At 40.8% G+C, this 26736-nt stretch overlaps 1 protein-coding gene across 1 annotated transcript in view; it reads right to left on the bottom strand.

The window, feature by feature from the left end:
- Positions 1 to 9116: 9116 nt before the first annotated feature.
- The window catches only part of SAE1 (SUMO1 activating enzyme subunit 1), a gene marked incomplete in the record, with an annotated part of 154229 nt that continues 136609 nt past the window's right edge, over positions 9117 to 26736 (bottom strand). Inside the window, 3 exon segments of the mRNA XM_053721822.1 lie at positions 9117 to 10559; positions 10679 to 10748; positions 19639 to 19783. Of these exon segments, the coding sequence (XP_053577797.1) occupies positions 10467 to 10559; positions 10679 to 10748; positions 19639 to 19783 (308 nt within the window).

Genomic DNA, 26736 nt, shown 5'->3' with positions numbered 1-26736 from the left:
TTTACAGCTATGCTGCATCACTTTCATGTGCTTCAACATTTGGGTATCATGGCCCTTTAACTAGAGCACAGGTGAAATAATCAGCTTATGGGTGAGCGCAAGTTAGTAACCATGGTTACTGATCAGCTGATTATTTCACCTGTGCTCTAGTTCAGGGTTCTTCAAACTTTTCCCCCCCCAAGACTCAGTGAAATGATATCACATACCTTCATGACCCTATGTTTATGCTTGGTCTGAAAATGTCTGAAGTAATATACAAGACAGATGAAATTTTTGGCAAAGTGACTACAATGTGTGTGTACTTTATTCCTGATTGTAGTCAAACTTGAAAGTGTAAATAAGGTAATAACACACACACTCTCATATAAACACACACCACTCTCATATAAACACACACACACACACTCTCATATAAACACACACTCATATAAACACACACACCACTCTTGTATAAACACACACACTCTTATTCAACACACACACTCTTATTCAACACACACACTCTTATATAAACACACTCATATAAACACACTCTCATATAAACACACACACCACTCTTGTATAAACACACACACACTTATATAAACACACTCATATAAACACACACTCTTATATAAACACACTCATATAAACACACACACATTCTCTTATATAAACACACACACACACACTCTCTTATATAAACACACACACCACTCTCGTATAAACACACACACACACACACACACTCTCATTCAACACACACACACACACACACACACTCTCATTCAACACACACACTCTCATTCAACACACACACACACTCTCATTCAACACACACACACACTCTCATTCAACACACACACACACTCATTCAACACACACACACACACTCATTCAACACACACACACACACACACACACACTCATTCAACACACACACACACACACTCTCATTCAACACACACACACACACTCTCATTCAACACACACACACACACTCTCATTCAACACACACACACACACACACTCTCATTCAACACACACACACACACACACACTCATTCAACACACACACTCTCATTCAACACACACACACTCTCATTCAACACACACACACACACACTCTCATTCAACACACACACTCTCATTCAACACACACACACACTCATTCAACACACACACTCTCATTCAACACACACACACTCTCATTCAACACACACACACACACACTCATTCAACACACACACACACACACTCATTCAACACACACACACACACTCATTCAACACACACACACACACACTCATTCAACACACACACACACTCTCATTCAACATACACACTCATTCAACACACACACACACTCTCATTCAACACACACACACACTCATTCAACACACACACACACACTCTCCACTCTCATATAAACACACACACCACTCTCATATAAACACACACTTATATAAACACACACTCTTATATAAACACACTCATATAAACACACACACTCTTATATAAACACACACACCACTCTCATATAAACACACACACCACTCTCATTCAACAAACACACTCATATAAACACACACAGCACTCTCATATATAAACACACACTCATATAAACACACTCATATAAACACACACACACACTTATATAAACACACACACACTCTAATTCAACACACACACACTCTTATATAAACACACTCATATAAACACACTCATATAAACACACACACACTCTAATTCAACACACACACACACTCTAATTCAACACACACACACTCTCTTATATAAACACACACACACACACTCATATATAAACACACACACACTTATATAAACACACACACACTCTTATATAAACACACACTCATATAGACACACACACACACTCTCTTATATAAACACACACACACATATAAACACACACACTCTTATATAAACACACACACTCTTATATAAACACACACACTCATATAAACACACACACTCATAAACACACACACACTACTCTCATTCAACACACATACACACTCATTCAACACACATACACACTCTCTTATATAAACACACACACACCACTCTCATATAAAAACACACACACTCTCATTCAACACACACACACTCTCTTATATAAACACACACACACACTCATATAAACACACACACTCCTCTCATTCAAAACACACACACACTACTCTCATTCAACATACATACACACTCTCTTATATAAACACACACACTCTCTCATATAAACACACACTCATTCAGCACACACACACTCTTATATAAACACACACACCACTCTCGTATAAAAACACGCACACTCATATAAACACACACACCACTCTCGTATAAAAACATGCACATACTCATATAAACACACACACCACTCTCATTCAACACACACACACACCACTCTCATATAAAACACACACTCTCATTCAAAACACACACACCACTCATATAAACACACTCACACATTCACTCTTATAAACACACACACATATAAACACACACACACTCATTCAATACACACACACTCTCATTCAGCACACACACTCTCTCATACAAACACACACACTCACTCACATAAATACACACACTCATATAAACACTCATTCAATACACACACTCACTCTCTCATTCAATACACACACACCACTCTCATATAAACACACATACTCTCATTCAATACACACACACACCACTCTCATATAAACACACATACTCTGATTCAATACACACACACACCACTCTTTTATATAAACACACACACTCTCATTCAATACACACACACACTCATTCAATACACACACACACTCATTCAATACACACACATACTCATTCAATACACACACATACTCATTCAATACACACACACATATAAACACACACACACACTCATATAAACACACACACTCATATAAACACACACACTCATATAAACACTCATTCAATACACACACACACACACTCTCATTCAATACACACAATCATATAAACACACACACATACACAAACACACACACTGATATAAACACACACACTCATATAAACACTCATTCAATACACACACACACACACTCATTCAATACACACAATCATATAAACACACACACATACACAAACACACACACTCATATAAACACACACACTCATATAAACACTCATTCAATACACACACTCAAACACACACACAAACACACACTCATTCAATACACACACACTCTCTCATTCAATACAGACTCATTCAATATACACACACACCACTCTCATATAAACACACACACCACTCTCATATAAACACACACACACTCTCATATAAACAAACACACACACACTCACACTCTTATTCAATACACACACTCTCATATACACACACTCCCTCTCATACAACACACTCATATAACTCATACATACTCTTATACAACACACACTCTCATATAACACACACACTCTCATATAACACATACACCCTCTTATACAGTGCACACACACACATCCTCTCATACAATACCACACACCAGACCCTCTCATACAACACACCACACACACACTCATAACACAAACATACCACACACACACTCATAACACACACCACACACTCATACAACACAATCTCATATAACACACACACACACCACACATTATCATACAACACACAATCTTTATACACCACACACACGTCGCAGCCCAGTAAACATGATGTTGCAACCGAGTAATGGGTCTCGACCCGTGCTCTAGTTAAGATAATAATGAATTTCCGTCCTGTTATGCGTCCTAAGGACTGGAATTGGGAAACACTGAAATACTGCCTGCTCCATTAACAAAAAGCAAACTGTGTTTACTGCTATATATGGAGTGATATAGAAAAGTCAAGTATTGTAACAGCGCAGACACAACCTGACTTGTCTGTTCTAGCAATAGCAGAGGCATATATATCAATACGTTTTACCAGTGCAGCAGGAGTTACAGCTTGTGACTTGTTGACTAATCCGATTACACATTACACACACATACAGAACTGTGCAAAACTTCTAGGCAATTAATGCCGTAAATTTAGTGAACAGAATCACACCAATAAATCAATCAATATTTGGTGCGACCACCCTTTCCCTTCAAAACAGCATCAATTCTTCTAGATGCACGTGCACAGATTTTTAACACTTTGCCGCCAAGACTTATTTGTCTACATCGGAACTGTAAACAAATAAGTACAAATTGAACCCTTTAATGACTGGGTTAACTTGTCTACATCGGAACAACTTTCCCTCATGTAGAGAAATTGAAATTGCGATATTTCAATGATGGGATTGGGTCAGGGGCCGTCCCTATGAATCTAGGCATGCCCTACAGACCGCAATCTCACCCAGGAAGCGGCCTTGGCGCTATTCCGTCCTAATGGCGCTAAAGCTCGGCACAGTTAGGATGGAATAGAACGCTGCAACAGCGTTAAAAGGTTAAATCACTCAATTGTTCATCGATCGTTTGATTTCAGAGATGGTATATTGGTTGTGGGGGGCTGTTGTCCTAATGGTGCTAAAGCCCAGTGCTGTTAGGACGGCATGGAACGTCCTAACGGCAGGAAAGGGTTAAGAACTCGGCAGGTAGGTTGTTCCAAACATCTTGGAGAATTCACTACAATTTTTCTGTGGATTTAGGTAGCCTCAGTTGCTTCTCTCCTTGTCATCCCAGACAGACTTGATGATGTTGAGATCGGGGCTGTGTGGGGGCCATACCATCACTTCCAAGACTCCTTGTTTTTTATGCTGAAGATAGTTGTTAATGACTTTGGTTGTATGTTTGGAGTAGTTATCATGCTGCAGAATAAATTTGGGGCCAATCGGATGCTTTCCTGATGGTATTGTATGATGGATAAGTATCTGCCTGTAGTTTTCAGCATTGAGACTATTCATTCTGACCAAATCCCCAACTCCATTTGCAGAAATGCAGCCCCAAACTTGCAAGGAACCTCCACCATGTGTCACTGTTGCCTGTAGACACTCATTCTTGTAATGCTCTCCAGCCCTTGACGAACAAACTGCATTCTGTTAGACAAATATTTCAAATTTTGACTCATCAGTCCAGAGCATCTGCTGTCACTTTCCTGCACCCCAATTCCTGTATTTGTGTGCATAGTTGAGTTGCTTGCGATTGTTTCTACAACAGGAGGTACAGCATTTTGGCCTCAAGTCTTTCAAGAAGACAACTTCAGACCAGACTTCTCCAGGTAGTAGATGGGCGTATAAGGGTCCCACTAGTTTCTGCCAGTTCTTAGGTGAAGGCACTGCTGGACATCTTTCGATTTCAAAAGGAAATGAGCATAATGTCTCATCTACTGCACTACAAAAAGAGTCAAATGTCAGGAGCAGCCGCCTTCTTCCACATTCGGATCCTAATGAAGGATACAAATGCACTTGTCTAACAGCTACCTTGTGTCTTGTTGCTCTGCTCAGTCTTGCCATGGTGTATGATTTGACATTAAAGGACCAGTCAACACAGTATATTTGCATAATCAACAAATGCAAGATAGCAAGACAATGCAATAGCACTTAGTCTGAACTTCAAATTAGTAGATTTTCTTTCTGACAATAAAGTTATGTCTTTTTCCACTCCCCCCTATACCATGTGACAGCCATCAGCCAATCACAAATGCATACACGTACCATGTGACAGCGATCAGCCATTCACAAATGCATACACACTTATTCTTGCACATGCTCAGTAGGAGCTGGTGACTGAAAAAAATTAAATATAAAAAGACTGTGCACATTTAGTTAATGGAAGTAAATTGGAAAGTTGTTTAAAATAGCATGCTCTATCTGAATAATGAAAGTTTAATTTTATTTGAGTGTCCCTTTAAACTATTTTCAGCAACCTCACCATGATATCAGAGTTTAGCTAATCCTCAGCCAGTTTATACCTTCTACACAGCTGTTTCTGTTTCAGTTAATAATTGTGTTTCAACCTACATATTAAATTGATGATCATTAGCACCTGTTATATAATATGGTATAGTTGTTTAATCATGAAGAACCTCACTATACACACCTAGAACAATGTATACGGCTTTGAAGGCAACCAAATATTTATTTGATTTAGATTTTTCTTCACTCAATTTGCATTTTGTTAATTGATAAAACAAACTTAACATTTCTATTTTTGAAAGCATTCATACTTTACAGCATTTTTTCACACCTGCCTAAAACTTTGCACAATAGTGGATAGAGATAAGAGAGAGAGAAAAAAAAAAAGAGAGAGAAGAAAAAAGAGAGAGAAGAGAGAAAAAGAAAGAAGAGAGATTGTCCCATTAGCAATTTGCACTGCAGACTGAAAGAGAAAAGAGCCAATCCCAGTCCGCCATCTTCCTCGTCTGTGGACACCTTAGGATTGAAGAAACAAACCATGAGCCAAGTTTTGTTGTTCCGTAACGAACAAGGAAGTAAGCTGTCGCAAGCCACATTTATTTTCGGAGCCGCAAATATTCTTGTGACGGTGCAACACACAGAGATCTGGATTTGCGCAGTGGTGGGTATAAAAATGTATTAAAGGGACACTAAACCCAATTTTTTTTCTTTCATGATTCATAAAGAGCATGTAATTTTAAGCAACTTTCTAATTTACTCCTATCTTTATTTAAAAAGCAGGAATGTAATGCATTGGAGCCGGCCCATTTTTGGTTGAGAATCTGGGTTATGCTTGCTTATTGGTGGGTAAATGTAAGCCTCCAATAAGCAAGCGCTATCCATGGCGCTGAACCTAAAATGGGCTGGCTGCTAAGATTTACATTCCTGCTTTTAAAATAAAGATAGCAAGAGAACGAAGAAAAATTGATAATAGGAGTAAACTAGAAAGTTGGTTAAAATTGCATGCTCTATCTGAATCATAAAAGAAAAAAGTGGGTTCAGTGTCCCTTTAATATGAAAACAAGCTTTCTGAAGCCTTACTGCTCAATTTGGAGCAAATAAAATGGACACTAATATACTGCAAAGGAAAAAAACATTTTCTGTTTCCTTAAATATATTTTTCATTTCTTAACAATGAAAAGGGTAGTTACTAAAGACACGGGGCTTAAACCCTTTTAGTTGCCCATTTGAGCTGCAAGTATCCTATAGGGCTTACACCTGAGCACAAATAAATCCCACCAACATAGTTTTCTATTTCATATTCACATAAAAAGACTTTTGTTTGGGCAGTAACTATGGAAATACAGGGGGTATATTACTGATCTCGGTTTATGGGATTATAGAAGTTTAACTCAAAGGGTGACCAAGAGAGGTGTTAAGGAAAGAGTTTATCTAGTTAGGGGCTTTAGCCCCATATCTTTTTGGGATTCCTCTATTTATGGATATTGCCGATCAACAAATAAAATGAAACCATTTTGCGCTATAACATTTAGTACTCTATTTAGTGGATCTGTTTATTTGTAAGTAATTTCCCTTTGCTGTTTACATGTAAAATATACATTTTGGTCAGCCAGGAAGTGCATTGAGCGTGGTAATCTAAAACGATCTGAAAATTACCAGGCGAGAGGAATAATGTTCCCGTTGCACAGACAGCCCGCCTACGCCTTCCAATTCAACGCGAAGCCCATCAACAGAAGCAGAATTAACCTGTCTTTTAAGAGAACAGTGAGTCACATTATCACTGATGGAAAGAAATGGGAACACCCAAACACTGTCCTCGGTAACAGGCTTACAAGACACGGGGATTATTAACCTCAGATAGCCTGAACCAATTAAACACAAGGCTTAAAATTCAGACATTATTTAGTTATTTCATACATTCCATAGGAGCTATAGAAAAAAAAGTCAACCTAGGTTTAAAATTATTTTCTGCAGAGGATATGAATCATTTGCTTCTGTTTGGTACTTAGTGGAAAGTAACCCACTGCTAACACCAATTTTTATTAAAGGGACAGTCTTCACCAGAATTTGTATTGTTTATAAAGATAGATAATCCCTTTATTATCCATTCCCCAGTTTTGCATAACCAACACAGTTATATTAATATACTTTTGACCTTTGTGATTACCTTGTATCTAAGCCTCGGCAGAATGCCCCCTTTTCTCACTTCATTTGACAGACATTTATTTTAGCCAATCAGTGCTGACTCCTAGGTAACTTCATGGGAAAGAGTTTACTATTATCTATATGGCACACATGAACTAACATCCTCTAGTTGTGAAAAAATGTCAAAATGCATTCAGATAAGAGGTGACCTTCAATGGCTTAGAAATTAGCATATGAGCCTACCTAGGTTTAGCTTTTAACTAATAATACAAAGAGAACAAAGCAAAATTGATAAAAGTAAATTGAAAAGTTGTTTAAAATTGTATGCCCTATCTGAATCATGAAAGTTTATTTTTGACATGACTGTCCCTTTAAGAGAGTCTTTCCATTTAAGGGGTACATTTAAATTATGAAAACATGCATTATATTTTTTAGGCAGTAGTTTAATAAATATGTTGTTTATTTTTGTTATGCTTTTGGGGTATGTTCCTACTTGGGATTCATTCTTATAACAGAATTGTTAACTGAATGATAAACTGCGCCTAAATATTTGTTTACAAAAAAAAAAAACCAAAACAGCTGTAAATGATCAATTTTTATGAAAAATATATATTTAAAGGGACTGTAAACACAAAAATGTTATTGTTTAAAAAGATAGATAATCCCTTTATTTACTATTCCCCAGTTTTGCATAACCAACACAGTTATATAAATACACTTTTTACCTATGTGATTACCTTGTATCTAAGCCTCTACAGACTGCCCCCTTATCTCAGCTATGAAAACCTGTCAAATGCACTGAGATAAGAGGCGGCCTTCAAGGGCTTAGAAATTAGCATATGAGCCTACCTAGATTTAGCTTTCAACAAAAAATACCAAAAGAACAAAGCAAATTTGATGATAAAAGTAAATTAGAAAGTTGTTTAAAATGACATGCCCTATCTGAATCATGAACGTTTAATTCTGACTAAACTGTCCCTTTAATTGCTGCTCTCATGTGCAAGACAACAATTACATTTCAGTTTAACATACCTTTAAGCAGCTTAAAACCTTAAACTGAAGTGAAAATGGAAAAAGCAAAATAAAATAAAAAAATATTGTAATAACAGACGTCTATACAAACAGCAATTTTTTATTGCAAAAAAACAAATACAAAACAATTGCAGATAACATTAACATTTTAGAAAATCCAGAATCATATTTTATCAAACATACAACTGAGATCTCCTCTTTGAGCTACCAGTGTTTCTATTAAAGTTACAAAAATATATATTAAAAAAAAAAAAAAAAGGAGAAACTCATTTGTGCTGACAAATTCGTAACGCAGTTTGCCATTATTTAATTTTTCCTGATAAATTGATTCTAAAATTAATAAGTACATTAACCCTAGAAATAGCAAATTTGATCAATCGGGAGGGGAATACTTTTTTTTAATCTGTTTTTTTTTGCAACTTTAAAACCCATATTTTTTATTTTATGATTCAGATAGAGCAGGCAATTTTAAGCAACTTTCTAATTTACTCCTAGTATCAATTTTTCTTCATTCTCTTGCTATCTTTATTTGATAAAGCAGGAATGTAAGCTTTGGAGCCGGCCCATTTTTGGTTCAGCACCTGGGTAGCGCTACATTTAGAAACCAATCAGCAACCGCTACCCAGGTGCTGAACCATAAACAGGCAGGCTCCTAAGCTTACATTCCTGCTTTTTCAAATAAAGATTCCAAGAGAATAAATTGGAAAGTTGCTTACAATTGCATGCTGTGTCTGAGACCTGAAAGAACAAAATATGAGTTTCATATTCCTTTAAATTCCCTACAGGTCAAATGGGATTAAACATTGTTTTTTTTTTAACCAAATGTCCTAGAAGACGACATAGTCAACAATAACTCATTTTACTGAACAAATCTTACACAGTACAGAGTTAATAGTATTTTGCATTCTTGATTTCTATCATCCATAACAATAGGGAGCTTAGGATGTTTAAGGTTAGTGGGACAGTCCCATGTCAGCAAAATATTTAGGACAATCGTTTAATTGCAAATTGCCTTTTTCTTTACAAAAACATTTAAAAAAAAAAAAAAAAAAAAAAAAAAAACCCATTAATATTGTCTAGGGAGATATTTATTAGTATAATACAGCAGTGTTTCACAACCGCGGTCCTCAGGTAACCCACAACAGACCAGATTTTCATCATAGCTGAACCAGTGCAAAGGTGAAGTAATCAGCTGATCAGTAACCATGGTTACTAACTTGCTCTGACCTATCAGCTGATTATTTCACCTGTACACTATAAATGAAAACCTGGCCTGTTGGGGGCTACTTAAGGACCGTGGTTGAGAAACAATGTAATACAGGACTGCAAGAGATGTGTTGTGAGGGAAACAGAGATAAATGATGGTGTGTGGCGTAGATCCGGACACGAAGGTGTGCCTTCTCTCATTGACCATTCGGCGTCTGTAACCTCTAATTATTTGGAACCCAAACAGTCAACAATGCCATTGCTTTTAATTCCGTCAAAGAAAAAGAAATTATTGTGTGGTGCGTCTCTTTGGGAGAGTGCCTGGAATAAACAAAAAACAGTGATGTCATCATTAGTTTTGTATCTTTGTATAATAAGTTAAAATAAAAATGTGTGATTTTTTGCTCTTGTTTAAAGGAATGCAAAAAAAAAATAATTACCTTAACTATCTCCTGACCAAGGACTCCTCCTACCACTGCGCAGACAGGAGCCATCTCAGAGAAGCAGTAGCTGGAAAACGAGACAAGCGCAGGAGGTGTGAGACGTAAACAGAGATGAACAGATACGACGCTGTCAGTGTGATTGACAACCATATGTTGGACGTCACAAAATACATTTTGCAGATAAATCTAGCAAGGCAGGGCAGAAGTGGAGCTAAGTTATAGGGCCACAGATTAAAGTGAATGTAAACTTTGACGAACGTGTGCCGGGTTTTTAAAAATCCTATTAAAACATAAATTATGCTTACCTGATAATTTCATTTCCATCTGTGGGAGGAGAGTCCACAGCTGCATTCATTACTTGTGGGAATTAAGAACCTGGCCACCAGGAGGAGGCAAAGACACCCCAGCCAAAGGCTTAAATACCTCACCCACTCCCCTCATCCCCCAGTCATTCTGCCAAGGGAACAAGGAACAGTAGGAGAAATATCAGGGTATAAATGATGCCAGAAGAACAAAAATAAATTTAGGTCTGCCCACTAGAGAAACGGGCGGGAGCCGTGGACTCTCCTCCCCCAGATGGAAACGAAATTATAAGGTAAGCATAATTTATGTTTTCTATCTTAATGGGAGGAGAGTCCACAGCTTCATTCATTACTTGCAGGAAACAAATACCCAAGCTCTAGAGGACACTGAATGAAAAAAACTGGAGGGCAAAAGGAGGCGGACCTTAATCTGAGGGCACCACAGCCTGCAAAACCTCTCTCGCCAACTCAGAGACTCTGCGTGCCAATGCAATAGCCAGTAGGAATAGAACATTCCAGGAAAGAATTTTAATGTCAAGCGAATGCATAGGCTCAAACGGAGCCCTCTGCAAAATCTTAAGTACCAAGGGGGAGCGGAATTTCTAAAGACAGGCCTGATCCTAGACTGAGCCTGAACAAAGGACTGAATATCAGGAGGCTCCACAAGCTTCTTGAGCAACAGTACAGATAAAGCCGAAATCTGTCCCTTTAATGAACTGGGAGCAAGTCCCTTCTCCAACCCATCCTGAAGGAAGGACAGGATCCTGGATACCCTAACCTTGTGCCAGGGATATCCACATTCCTCACACCAGGACAAGTAAATCCTGCACACCTTATGATAGATGCGACGAGTGTCTGGCTTCCTGGCTTGAATGAGAGTATCAATCACTCGCTCAGAAAAACCTCTCTTGGCTAGGACTAAGTGTTCAATCACCACGCAGTCAGCCTCAGAGAATCGAGATTTTGATGTAGACAGGGGACCCTGAACCAGCAGATCTCTGCGACAAGGTAACCTCCATGGAGGAGATGATGACATCCCCACCAGTTCCGCAAACCACATCCTCCGCGGCCACGACGGGGCAATTAGAAAAGCCGAAGCTTGCTCCTGCTTGATGCGGGCCACTACTCGAGGTAAAAGTGGCAATGGTGGAAATATGTAGACTAGGTTGAACTCCCAAAGAACCGCTAAGGCATCTATCAGCTCTGCCTGGGGATCTCTGGACCGTGACCCTTATCTGGGTAGCTTGAAGTTGAGTCTGGACGCCATGAGGTCTATCTCCGGTGTCCGCCATCTGATGCAGATCTCTGCAACCACCTTCGGGATGGAGAGACCATTCCCCCGGATGAAACGATTGTCTGCTGAGAAAATCTGCTTCCCAGTTGTCCACACCCGGAATGTGGATAGCTGACAGCGAACAGTTGTGGGTCTCCTCCCACTCCAGAATCCGAGAAACTTCTCTCATGGTTAGGGAGCTTCTTGTTCCCCCCTGATGGTTGATGTAGGCCACAGAGGTAATGTTGTCCAACTGGAATCCGATTAATCGGGATGACCCAAGAAGGGGCCAAGCCCTCAGAGCGTTGAAGATCGCTCGAAGTTCCAGAATATTGATCGGTAGAAGCGACTATTCTCAAGTCCACCTGACCTGTGCCTTCCTGGCACCCCAAACAGCTCCCCATCCTGACAGACTTGCGCCCGTGGTCACAATCTCCCAGGATGGTCTCAAGCAGGATGTTCCCTGAGACAGTTGGCCCGGACAGATCCACCAAGAGAGGGATTCCCTTGTTCGGTTGTCCAGAGAGATCTGTTGGAATAGGTCTGAGTGATCGTCAATCCATTGTCTCAACATGCACAACTGAAGAGGTCTGAGATGGAACCTGGCAAATGGAATGACATCTATGCTGGATACCATGAGCCAAATCACCTCCATACACCTGGCCACAAATGGCCTTGAGGAGGTCGGAAGGACAAGACAGCTGGACGCAATCTTGCAACGTCTCAGATCTGTCAGGAATATCTTTATAGATATGGAATCTATTATCGTGCCCAGGAATTCCACTCTGTTGCTGGGACCAGGGAACTCTTTCCTAAATTTATTTTCCATTCATAAGATCGAAGGAGAAGCAGAAGAGCCCTAAAATGGTCTTCTGCAAGACTGTAGGACGGAGCCTGGACCAGGATGTCGTCCAGATAAGGTGCCACTGCAATATCTCTGGCTCTTGCCACCGCAAGCAGCGCTCCAAGAACCTTCGTAAAGACTCTTGGGGCAGTCACCAGGTCAAACGGTAGGGCCACAAACTGGAAGTGTTGGTCCAGAAATGCAAATCTTAAGAACCCGAAGTGATCCTTGTGGAATGGCACGTGAAGGTAAGCATCTTAAAATCTATTGTAGACATTAACTGTCCCTCTTGAGCTAGGGGCAGAATAGACCTGATAGTCACCATCTTGAACGATGGGACCGACAGAAACTTGTTTAGGTACTTTAGGTCTATAATCGGAGGAAAAGTGCCCTCCTTCTTTGTGACCACGAAAAGGTTTGAATAATACCCCCCAAGACCTCTTTCTGCCAGAAATACTGGTACGATTACTCCAAGAGAGGAGAGATCCCTTACGCACTCTAGAAAGGCATCTCACTTTTCTGGTCTTGACGATAGGTTTGACCGGAGGAATCTGCCCCTGGGTGGATGAGTCTTTAACCCTATTCTGTAACCCTGGGCTATCACCTCCAGAACCCAAGGGACCTGAACGTCTCTCAGCTAAGCCTCCGCAAAAAGAGATAGTCTGCCCCTACGCGATCCAGAGACGGATCGGGCGCCACCCCTTCATGCCGATTTTGTCTCGGCGGCCGTCTTGCTCTGCTTTGTTCCAAGATTGAGCTGGTTTCCAAGATCCCTTAGACTGCTCGGTTGCTGGCTTTGGGACTTGTCCGAACGAAAGGGACAAAAAGTAGACCCCTTAGGCTTATTCTTCTTATCCTGCGGTAGGAACGCACCCTTGTCTCCCGTGACCGTGGATATAATAGAGTCCAGGACTGGACCAAAAAGAACTTTCCCCTGAAACGGAAGGGATAGTAATCTAGACTTTGAAGTCATGTCAGCAGACCACAACTTTAACCACAGAGCGCTACGGGCTAGAACAGAAAAACCTGATGTCTTGGCATTTAGATGAATAATCTGCATATTTGCATTACAGATGAAGGAATTAGCTACCCTTAAGGCCTTAATTTGTTCCTGTACCTCCTCGAGGGGAGTCTCCACCTCGACCATAGCTGACAGAGCGTCACACAAGTAGGTAGCAGCTCCAGCCACCGCTGCTGGTTGAAAAACAAACCCTGTGAGCTGAAACATCTTTCTCAACATGGATTCCAATTTTTTATCCATGGGCTCCTTGAACGAAGAGCTATCCTCGAGCGGGATAGTTGTGCGCTTAGCGAGCGTGGAGATAGTACCATCCACCTTAGGGATGGCCCCCCACAGCTCAAGCTGAGAGTCCTGAACGGGGAACAGTTTTTTAAAAAGAAGTAGGGGGAGAAAAGGACGAGCCAAGTTTCTCCCATTTGTTCTTAATAATATTAGTCATCTTAACGTGGACCGGGAAAGTCTGAGGCACCACCCTGTCCTCGTAAACCCTATCTAGCTTAGGGATCGAAGATTCCTCTGGAAGTTTTGGTTCCAGAACCTCTAACATAGCAAGCACCTCTTTCAATGGAAAGCGCAAATGCTCCATCTTAAAGTCCTCCGCAGCCGGAGATCTAGATGTCGCCGATTCCGACCCAGAATGAGCGTCCTCCGAAGAGTCGGAGTCGTCTTCATCAGCGGATAATCTATTAGAGACATCCAACGGAGTAGATAACCCCTGGGACGGATAGCTATGTTTCATCTTTCGCTTGCGCTTAGCAGGGCATGGTAAGGCATTGAAGGTCGCAGAGACCGCCGTTTAACTGCTTAACAGCGAAATCTGGCGGCCAAAGTGCCCCTCCCTCGGGAGGATTAGTAATGCCCTGGGGAGCTGCATGTGTAATCAGAGATTAAATGTAGGGAATGCACCTCGCGGGAAGGAGAACCCTCAGAGGTGGACGGCTCAGTTGTACTAAATATCTTATTCTTTTTAGATATTGCAATTTTATAAAAGCATGTGGAACATAGATAAGCAGGCGGATCAACCGGAATCTTCTCATAATAAACACAATTATCAGATTTGGTTAAAGAGGGAGTACCCTCTAACATATCCGAGTCCACCATAGCTTGCACTTTTATTAAAGACTAGATAGAAATTAAATGGCACCTTTATACCCCAATGGCCGGGGCACTCACCACCTCCTATGACCCGGACCACAGAGAAAATGCTTAGTCTCCTGCAACCACCAGTCAAGAAAGAGAAAGTTAAAGAGGCCACACCTGGTCTCATAGAGTGCCATGCAGGACTACCCCTGCACTAACGAGAAAATGTGCCAAAAAAGGCTGTGTCGATATCTCTCTAAGGAAACCTGACTGTTAACACATTGACAGAGCCTCATCTCACACATGTTGCTGCATTAAACACAATAAAGAATATCATGTATAAATCTCCCCCTTTCCGAGGATATTAACCCTTGATTCTATACAGATAAAAGGAGACACACTGTGACCCTGTCTTCTTGGGTTATCAAATGTGTATAAATGAAACAGTCTTACCAGAATCTATGCTGTGGAACAGGAACACAGCCTTTCAAGTGTGACAGGGTAGTAGCATCGCTCCTGACATGGACTTGAGTGCAGAAAGCAGGCAGTGAAACTCCTCAACACTTATTTGCTTATGGAGCTGTTAATCTGAGTCTGAATGGTTTCGCAGAAAGACTCTCCCTGCATCTCCGGACTCTAACTTTCATCCAAGCTCTCACTGAGAGGCTGACAGGATTACTTAAAACTCCAGTCCCATTCCAAAGAGTACTACCCTCCATAAGAGACTACTCCGAATCTTCCGACACTTCTCTGCCAACCTCCTGTGATAAAAGCCAAAGAATGACTGGGGGATGAGGGGAGTGGGGGAGGTATTTAAGCCTTTGGCTGGGGTGTCTTTGCCTCCTCCTGGTGGCCAGGTTCTAAATTCCCACAAGTAATGAATGAAGCTGTGAACTCTCCTCCCATTAAGATGGAAAAACAAGGGCACTTTCATTCAAAGTTTACATTTCAGCAATTTGGTTAAAATACTTACCTATTATTCTTGCGATCAGCGACTCCCCCACCTGCCGCAAGTCTCTTCATACGTCAGCAATGAAGAATACGGCTTCCTCCAATCACGGCATGGTATCAGGCAATGTTTGCTCTGGCGGGGAAGCCGTGATTGGAGGAAGCCAGATTCTTCATTTCTGACGTAAGAAGAGACGTCGCCTCAGGCGGGGGAAATCGCTGCTCTGGCTGTCAAGAAGAAAAGGTAAGTATTTTAACCAAACTGCTGAAATGTAAACTTTAATTTTAATAGAATTTTTAAAAACCGGGCACACATTTGTCAAAGTTTACATTCACTTTAAAGGGACATGATACCCAAATGTTGTAGCACATGAAAGTGATGCAGCATAGCTATAAAAAGCTGACTAGAAAATATCAACTGAACATCTCTAGGTTAAAAAAGGAAGCTATTTTACCTCAAATCTACTAAGTATTCACACCCCACTGTAAAGAGACTTTAAGCAGCCAGTCAGGATGCTTGTCCCAGGACTTGCTAGAGAGTGTGCATCTGTAATGTGCAGGCACAGTCTTGTTATTTTCCTATTCAGTTTAAGTAAGTTCTATGAAATCTCACGAGATCTCAGTGAAATCTCATGAGATCACAGCAAAGGCAAAGCATGACCCTCAGCACTGCTGGTGCTGATTGGCTATTTTTTTCTCTCTCAACGTGCAGCTGGACAGCAGCTGAAGTATAACTGTTTACCCAGCACTTACTCTGGTGAACTGAAGACACTTTGAGGTAAAATATCTTTCTTTTTTACATGGAGATGCTCAGGTGACATTTTTTGTCAACTTTTTACAGTTATGCTGCATCTCTTTTAAATGATTTAGAATATGAGTATTAAGTCCCTTTAAGAAGTAATTTGTATAAATACTTCTTTACAGAAAGAGCGGCTGATTCATGGAAGGGTAAGGGCAAATACTGTAAAGGAATCGATGATTGCCAGGGATATAACCTTCTTGTTTACATCGTTTTTCTAAAATTGTTACTTAAAGGGACAGTACACTGTAAAATTGTTTTATATGAATGTATTTTCAATGACTTGTTATACCAGCTGTATATGAGAAATTGCATTTTTCGGTTTATTTGTATATATGAAGTAGCTGGTTTTGTGCTTTTAGAACAATGGAGAGAGAACAATGGAAAATTATAATTGTATTACTTAACTATCCTGCACCCCACTGAGAGTGTAATCTCTTCTGCTGGCTGTGTTTACTTAGGCTATTCAATAGAATATATTCCAGTATAGAAACTTTCAGTATAGGTTGGGAAACCACAGGCTAAATCAACAATTTAAAATGCCAAAATAAGGGTAAAGGAGCTACTTGTAAACAATTTAAAACACTCCAGCAGGTAAAATGAATCATTGGGAATAATTTAAAGGGGAGAAAATGTGTGGGTGTACTGTCCCTTTAAAAGTATTTACATTTTCAGTAAAGGTGGGGATACAGCAGGCAAAATCAACTATTTTAAATGTCAAAATAAAGGTAAATTATATTTGTGAATACAATTTAATACACTCCTGCAGGTAAACTAAATTACATTGGGAATACATTAAAAGGGCAGAAACAAAATTATAGCACACTGTCCCTTTAAACATATCACTGTCATTAGGTCACTTGGCACCTATATGGGACTGACCCTTTAACCCAGACATCCTCAAACTTGGCCCTCCAGAGGTTTTGGAACTACATTTCCCATGATGCTCAGCAAGCATATCAGCATCATGGGAAATGTAGTTCCAAAACCTCTGGAGGGCCACGTTTGAGGATGTCTGCTTTAACCCATTAAACATGTCACTGTCATTAGGTCACTTTACCCCTACACAGAACCGACCCTTTAATGCATTAAACAAGATACTGCCATTAGGACACTTTGTTCTTACTTGGGACTGACCCCTAATTTTAAAAATGTCACTCCCCTTGGACTACTTTACTTTGTAGATCAGCCATTTAAAGGGACAGTAAAGACCTTGAGATTTGTATATAAAATGTTTAGAGTAATGAAACAACTTTGCAATATATTTTCATTATTTATTTTGCCCCTTTTCATGTAAGTTAGCTGTGAAAATTGAGCAATTTCTAATTCTCAACATAAAAATGCACCCTGATGACTTATCAAGGCTAACTATGCTACATATTTGCCCTTAATTGGCTTTAACCGATAATAACGGCAAAATAATGCATTTTATACTAACTTTACGACTAAGCCTTGTTGTCTGCAGACTAAAGCCAGGATTCGTTCCTCCAAATAGTGAGAGTCTTTGGAAAAATTACAGATTTTTAAAAGGGAAATTAAACACTTTCAGATGATAATATAAAATGTTAAATCTTATATATAAAAAAAACCTCTGCAATATACTGTCATTATTTATTCTATCCCCTTTTCATGTAATTCCATTGTGAAATTGTCAGCTCTTCAGTTCTTGTTAGAAATAGAAGAGCAGAACACGGTTATATTCTACACAGCCATTGGCTGCACACTCTAGTGACCTATTTATAACTGTCCCTAATGTCGTTTGTCACAGACTTGACAGATATTGGCTTGCAAATATCACAGTGGCACCCCACAGTCCTCAATGCGTTTCGCCCATTTTGTAGGGCTTAATCAAGATACACAGGTGAAACCCGTCGAGGACTGTGGGGTGTCACTGTGATATTTGCAAGCCAATATCTGTCAAGCCTGTGACAAACTACATTAAAATAGAAGCCTTAAACTTAAAGAGCGACTTTGGACCAATCCGAGGACATCTACAGGTCAGATGTTCGACCACATTACCAATCACACACACAGGTGACTCAAACAAAGCAGCAGGAAATCACTACTCAAAGAGTGTACAACGCTGCGAGGAGCTGCTCGTTTTTCCCTTCCAAGGAGGGATTGCAGTCTTGGCGTGGTACGATATATACCATGGTGAGGTAACGTTAAAGAGGTTTTTATTAACATGTTTAGCCGATGCGGCTCTGTTTCCAAAATCCAGTAAATAGCTGGTAGGAGAATATTGTGACAGTGAAACACTGGAACTGTGCAATTACGCTGATACAGCGTTAAAAGTTTTTGGCAAATTAAGTCGTATTGTCTGCAAAAGGAAATGTCTGGATAAGGTGGCTTTTTAACTTTTTGGAACTTTTAAGCTAGCGAACTAAAGGGAGACGTCTCTGATTAATTTTGAGTATATATCATATGCTGTTGCTATTTCATTTTATTAATTATTCTTATAAAATATTTTAAAATTATATGCATTATTGTGATTTACTGGTATATCTCTTTAAATCTAAAGTGTCTGCTGCAAAGCGCCCTTTTCACTTGTAATTGCACTATTCTTATTTTGTGTTTTAAGCCAGTGAGGAGCTTACTAGAAAAGAGGCTAGACACCCTCTGCGCCTCCCACTTTTTCTTAAACCTAACATCCAGGAAACTGACCAATACCAGCTGAGCATTATGGTTACCTTGCAAAATCATCTGGCAAGAGGTCTGGACTGACCCCCAAAGAGTCCAGCAAGTCGTTTCGGATCTGAAGCAGCAGCTCTGAATCTTCCCTATAGGCGTTTGGCTGGGGCTCTCGTCCCTTGTCTGTACGGAATTTCATAATAACTGCGGAGACATACGAAATCAGACTTAATATAAGATAAACAGAAAGAGTGACAGATGGATCAAAAAACAAATTGTATAGGGAAATTAACCCTTAAAGGGACAGTCAAGTCAAAATTAATCTTTCATGATTGAGATTGAGCATGCAATTTTAAACAATTTTCCAACTTGCTTCTATGATCAAATTTGCTTCGTTGTTTTGGTATCTTTTATTGAAGAATTAAACTAGGTAGGCTCATAAGCGCTCAGGAGTGTGCACGTCTCTTTAGTAGTCTATGGCAGCAGTGTTTTGCAACATTGTATAACAAAGCAAGAAATAAGCTAGAAAAATCTGGGTTTTGTATCCCTTTATTAGTTCAGACAGCATAATCATTTTATCTAAATTGTCTGGCATGAAATAGAGAAAAAACTGTTCAGCTTCCCACCTCATTGTAAAAATTTGTTAAAGCAGGAGTGGGCAATTATCAGCCTTTCAGATGTTATGGACAACATCTCCCATGATTCTTTGCCAGCATTATGGCTGAAAGAGCATTATGGGAGGTGCAGTCCATAACATCTGGAGGGCCGATAATTGCCCACCCTTATGTTAAAGGAATACTGAACCAAATTTTTTTATTTCATGATTCAGATAGAGCAGCAATTTTAAGCAACTTTATAATTTACTAATATTATCAATTCTTTTGTAAGCTTACGAACTGGCACATTTTTTGTTCAGCACCCAGGATAGCGCTTGCTGATTAGTGGGTACATTTAGTAACAAATCAGCAAGTTGTACCCAGATGCCGAGATAAAAATGGGCCGGCTTGGAAGCTTACGTTCCTGTTTTCTCAAATAAAGATACCAAGAGAACGAAGAAAATGTGATAACAGGAGTACATTAGAAAAGTTGCTTAATATTGCATGCTCTGAATCATGAAAGAAAAACCCCATAAATTATGCTTACCTGATAATTTAATTTCCATCGTTACGAGGAGAGTTCACGGCTTCATTCATTACTTGTGGGAAATACAGAACCTGGCCACCAGGAGGAGGCAAAGACACCCCAGCCAAAGGCTTAAATACCTCCCCCACTCCCCTCATCCCCCAGTCATTCTGCCAAGGGAACAAGGAGAAATAGGAGAAATATCAGGGTATAAAAGGTGCCAGAAAAAAAAACAAAAGAAATTTAAGTCCGCCCAACGGAGAACCGGACGGGAGCCGTGGACTCTCCTCGTAACGATGGAAATTAAATTATCAGGTAAGCATAATTTATGTTTTCCATCTAATACGAGGAGAGTCCACGGCTTCATTCATTACTTGTGGGAAGCAAATACCCAAGCTCTAGAGGACACTGAATGAAAAACGGAAGGGTAAAAAGGAGGCGGACCCTATTCTGAGCTGCGTCAGCCGAAGCAAAAACGTCAAATTTGTAAAACTTTTTAAAAGTATGTAAGGAGGACCAGGAAGCTGCCTTACAAATTTGCTCTATAGAGGCCTCATTCTTAAAGGCCCAAGAAGAAGCCACAGCTCTAGTTGAGTGAGCCGTAATCCTCTGAGGAGGCTTATGTCCTGCTGTGTCATAAGCCAAACGCATCATGCTCCTCAGCCAAAAGGATAGGGAAGTAGAAGAAGCCTTCTACCCCTTGCGCTTCCCTGAATAGACAACAAACAAGGCTGAAGCTTGTCTGAAATACTTCGTAGCCTGAAGATAGAATTTCAAGGCTCGAACCACATGCAAGTTATGAAGTAACCGTTACTTCGAAGAAGAAGGTTTAGGACACAAAGAAGGAACCACAATTTCCTGATTAATGTTGCGATCAGACACAACATTAGGGAGAAATCAGAGTAAAGTGCGAAGTACATCCTTATCTGCATGGAAAACCAGGTAAGGAAGCTCATATTGCAAGGCCGCTAATTCAGAGACTCTGCGTGCCGAAGCAATGGCTAGTAGAAAAAAAACCTTCCAAGACAGGGGCCGCTAATTCAGAGACACTGCGTGCCGAAGCAATGGCTAGTAGAAAAAGAACCTTAATGTCAAGAGAATGCATAGGCTCGGACGGGGGCCCCTGCAAAACCTTCAGAACCAAATTCAAACTCCAAGAAGGAGCAGAATGTCTAAACACAGACCTGATTCTGGACAGAGCCTGAACAAAAAAGGAAATTTATGCTTACCTGATAAATTCATTTATTTTACGATATACCGAGTCCACGGGTTTCATCCTTTACTTGTGGGATATATTCCTCCTGCTAACAGGAAGTGGCAAAGAGCAACACACAGAGCTGCTATATAGCTCCTCCCTGTGCAGAGGTGACTGAAGTTTATAAAAAAATAAATCCTGTCCCAAAATGACAGGGTGGGCCGTGGACTCGGTATATCGTAAAAGAAATTAATTTATCAGGTAAGCATAAATTTCCTTTTCTTTTACAAGATATACAGAGTCCACGGGTTTCATCCTTTACTTGTGGGATACCAATACCAAAGCTTTAGGACACGGATGAAAGGGAGGGACAAGACAGGAACCTAAACGGAAGGCACCACTGCTTGAAGCACCTTTCTCCCAAACATAGCCTTAGAAGAAGCAAAAGTATAAAATTTGGAAAATTTGGAAAAAGTATAAAGGGAGGACCAAGTTGCAGCCTTACAAATCTGTTCAACAGAAGCATCGTTCTTAAAAGCCCAAGTGGAAGCCACAGCTCTAGTGGAATGAGCCGTAATCCTTTCAGGGGGCTGCTGTCCAGCAGTCTCATATGCCAAGCGGATGATGCTTCTCAGCCAAAAAGAGAGAGAGGTAGCCGTAGCTTTTTGACCCCTACGCTTCCCAGAACAAACAACAAACAGGGAAGATGTTTGACGTAAATCCTTGGTCGCTTGTAAATAAAATTTTAAGGAGCGAACCACATCCAAATTATGTAACAAACGTTCCTTCCTAGAGGAAGGATTAGGACACAAGGAAGGAACCACAATTTCCTGATAATTATTCTTATTTGAAACAACCTTAGGAAGGAATCCAGGTTTAGTCCGCAAAACCACCTTATCAGAATGGAATATAAGATAAGAGGAATCACATTGCAACGCAGAAAGCTCAGAAACTCTTCGAGCCGAAGAAATAGCTACTAAAAACAAAACTTTCCAAGATAACAGTTTAATATCTATGGAATGCATGGGTTCAAACGGAACCCCTTGAAGAACATTAAGAACTAAATTCAAACTCCATGGCGGAGCAATTGGTTTAAACACAGGCTTGATTCTGATTAAAGCCTGACAAAATGCCTGAACATCTGGGACATCTGCCAGACGCTTGTGAAGCAAAATTGACAAAGCAGAAATTTGTCCCTTCAAGGAACTAGCTGATAATCCCTTCTCCAATCCTTCTTGGAGAAAAGGCAAAATCCTAGGAATCCTAATCTTACTCCATGAGTAACCCTTGGATTCGCACCAAGAAAGATATTTACGCCATATCTTATGGTAAATTTTTCTAGTGACCGGCTTGCGAGCCTGAATCAAGGTACCAATGACCGGCTCAGAGAAACCCTGCTTAGATAAAATCAAGAGTTCAATCTCCAAGCAGTCAGCTGCAAAGAAGTGAGATTTGGATGCTGGAAAGGACCTTGAATGAGAAGGTCCTTTCTCAATGGCAGTCTCCACGGTGGCAGAGACGACATATCCACTAGATCTGCATACCAGGTCCTGCGTGGCCACGCAGGCGCTATTAGAATTACTGAAGCCCTCTCCTGTTTTATTCTGGAAATCACACAAGGAAGGAGAGGAAATGGTTGAAACACATAAGCCAGGTTGAACGACTAAGGTACTGCTAGAGCATCTATCAGTACAGCCTGGGGATCCCTTGACCTGGACCCGTAGCATGGAAGTTTGGCATTCTGTCGAGATGCCATCAGATCCAATTCCGGTGTGCCCCATTGATGAGTCAAGGCTGCAAACACCTCCGGATGGAGTTCCCACTCCCCCAGATAAAAAGTCTGACGACTTAGAAAATCCGCTTCCCAGTTTTCTACTCCTGGGATATAGATTGCAGATAGATGGCAAGAGTGAGCCTCCGCCCATCAAATTATCTTTGATACTTCTATCATCGCTAGAGAACTCCTTGTTCCCCCCCCCCCTGATGATTGATATATGCCACAGTCGTGATATTGTCCGACTGGAATCTTATGAATTTGGCCAAAGCCAACTCAGGCCACACTAGCAGCGCATTGGATATCGCTCTCAGTTCCAGAATATTGATTGGCAATTGAGACTCCGCCCGAGTCCACACACCATGAGCCTTCAGGGAATTCCAGACTGCACCCCAGCCCAGAAGACTGGCATCCGTCGTTACTATTACCCAAGATGGCCTGCGGAAGCACATCCCTTGGGACAGATTGTCCTGCGACAACCACCACCGAAGAGTCTCTCTGGTCTCTTGGTCCAGATTTATCTGAGGAGATAAATTTGCATAATCCCCATTCCACTGACTGAGCATGCACAGTTGTAATGATCTGAGATGAAAGCGAGCAAACGGGATGATATCCATTGCTACCATTAGTCCGATGACTTCCATACACTGAGCCACTGATGGCCGATGAATGGACTGCAGAGCCCGGCAAGTATTTAGAATCTTTGATTTTCTGACTTCTGTCAGAAATATTTTCATGTCTACCAAGTCGATCAGAGTTCCCAGGAATGGAACTCTTGTCTGTGGAACTAGTGAACTCTTTCCTACATTCACTCTCCAACCGTGAGTTCTCAGAAATGACAACACAATGTCCATGTGAGATTTGGACAGATGATAGGTTGACGCCTAGATCAAGATATCATCCAGATAGGGCGCCACCGCTATGCCTCGCGGCCTGAGAACCGCTAGAAGAGACCCTAGAACCTTCGTGAAGATCCTGGGAGCCGTGGCCAACCCGAAGGGAAGGGCCACAAACTGATAATGTTTGTCCTGAAATGCAAATCGCAGGAACTGATGATGATCCTTGTGGATAGGAATGTGAAAGTACGCATCCTTCAGGTCCACCGTGATCATGTATTGACCCTCCTGGATCATTGGCAAAATTGTACGAATAGTTTCCATCTTGAACGATGGGACTCTGAGAAACTTGTTTAGACATTTGAGATCTAAAATCGGTCTGAAGGTTCCCTCTTTTTTGGGAACCACAAATAGATTTGAATAGAACCCCTGCCCCTGTTCCCGATCTGGAACTGGGCAAATTACACCCATGGTGTAGAGGTCTTTTACACAGTGTAAGAACGCCTCTCTTTTTGTCTGGTCTACAGACAATCGTGAAAGATGAAATCTTCCCCTTGGGGGGAAGTCCTTGAATTCCAACTGATACCCCTGGGTCACAATTTCCAATGCCCAGGGATCCTGTACATCCCATGCCCAAGCCTGAGCAAAGAAAGAGAGTCTGCCCCCTACTAGATCTGGTCCCGGATCGGGGGCTGCCAATTCATGCTGTCTTGGTAGCAGCAGTGGGCTTTTTGACTAGTTTACCTTTATTCCAGGCCTGGTTAGGTCTCCAGACCGCCTTGGGTTGAGCAACGTTCCCTTCCTGCTTAGTGGAGGAAGAGGAAGCAGAGGATGTTCCTTTAAAATTTCGAAAGGAACGAAAATTATTTTGTTTACTCCTCATCTTGAGGGGCTTGTCCTGAGGTAGGGTGTGACCCTTACCTCCAGTAATGTCAGATTATTTCCTTCAACTCCGGCCCGAATAGGGTCTTACCTTTGAAGGGAATAGATAAAAGCTTAGATTTAGACGATACATCAGCAGACCATGACTTTAGCCATAACGCTCTACGCGCTACAATGGCAAAGCCTGCGTTTTTCGCTGCTAATTTTGCAAGTTGAAAAGCAGCATCAGTCATAAAAGAATTTGCTAGTTTAAGTGCCTTAATTCTGTCTAAAATGTCCTCTAAAGGTGTCTCAACCTTCAGAGACTCTTCCAGGGCGTCAAACCAAAAGGCAGCTGCAGTAGTTACTGGAACCATGCAAGCTATAGGCTATAAGAGGAAACCCTGGTGAACAAATATTTTCTTTAGAAGACCCTCTAATTTTTTATCCATAGAGTCTTTAAAAGCACAACTGTCCTCAATGGGTATAGTTGTACGTTTAGCTAAAGTAGATATAGCTCTCTCCACCTTGGGAATCAATTGCCAGAAGTCCCACATGGTGTCATTCCTTCTTAACAATTTCCGAAATTCTCTTAGGAACCGGAAAAACATCCGTGTAAGTAGGTACTTCCAAATATTTGTCCATTTTACACAATTTGTCTGGGGGAATCGTGATTGGGTCACAATCATCCAGAGTCGCCAGAACCTCCCTGAGCAATAAGCAGAGGTGTTCTTATTTGAATTTAAAGGACACAAAGTCCGAATCTGTCTGAGGTAATACATTTCCTGACTCTGAAAGTTCTCCCTCAGACATAAAATCCCTAACCCCCAAATCAGAGCATTGGGAGGGTGCATCGGAAATAGCCACTAAGGCGTCAGAGGGTTCAGTATCTACATTAATATCTGACCTATGGCATTTACCCTGCAAACCTGGCAGTTTAGACAATACCTCTGTAAGGGTAGTAGACATAACTGCAGCCATATCTTGCAAAGTAAAAGAAGTAGACGCACTAGAAGTACTTGGCGTCGCTTGTGTGGGTGTTAAAAGTTGTGACACTTGGGGAGAATTAGATGGCATATCCTGATTCTCTGCAGACTGAGAACCATCCTGAGGCCCACTTTCTTTATTTAAAATGTCATCCTTACAGTGTAAGGCCCTTTCAGTACAAGAAGGGCACAATGTAAGAGGGGGTTCCACCATGGCTTCTAAACATATAGAACACTGAGTTCCCATGTCAGACATGTTATACAGACTAGTAATAACAGCACAAGTCGTTCCCAATCTTTATTATATGTGAAAAAAACAATTCAGCACAAAAACGGTTACTGCGCCTTTAAGAATAAAAAGTGTACACTGTTTTGCAAAGTCG

The sequence above is a fragment of the Bombina bombina genome, chromosome 7 (assembly GCF_027579735.1).
Source record: "Bombina bombina isolate aBomBom1 chromosome 7, aBomBom1.pri, whole genome shotgun sequence".
NCBI lineage: Eukaryota > Metazoa > Chordata > Amphibia > Anura > Bombinatoridae > Bombina > Bombina bombina.
This window is presented reverse-complemented; position numbering and strand designations above follow the sequence as displayed.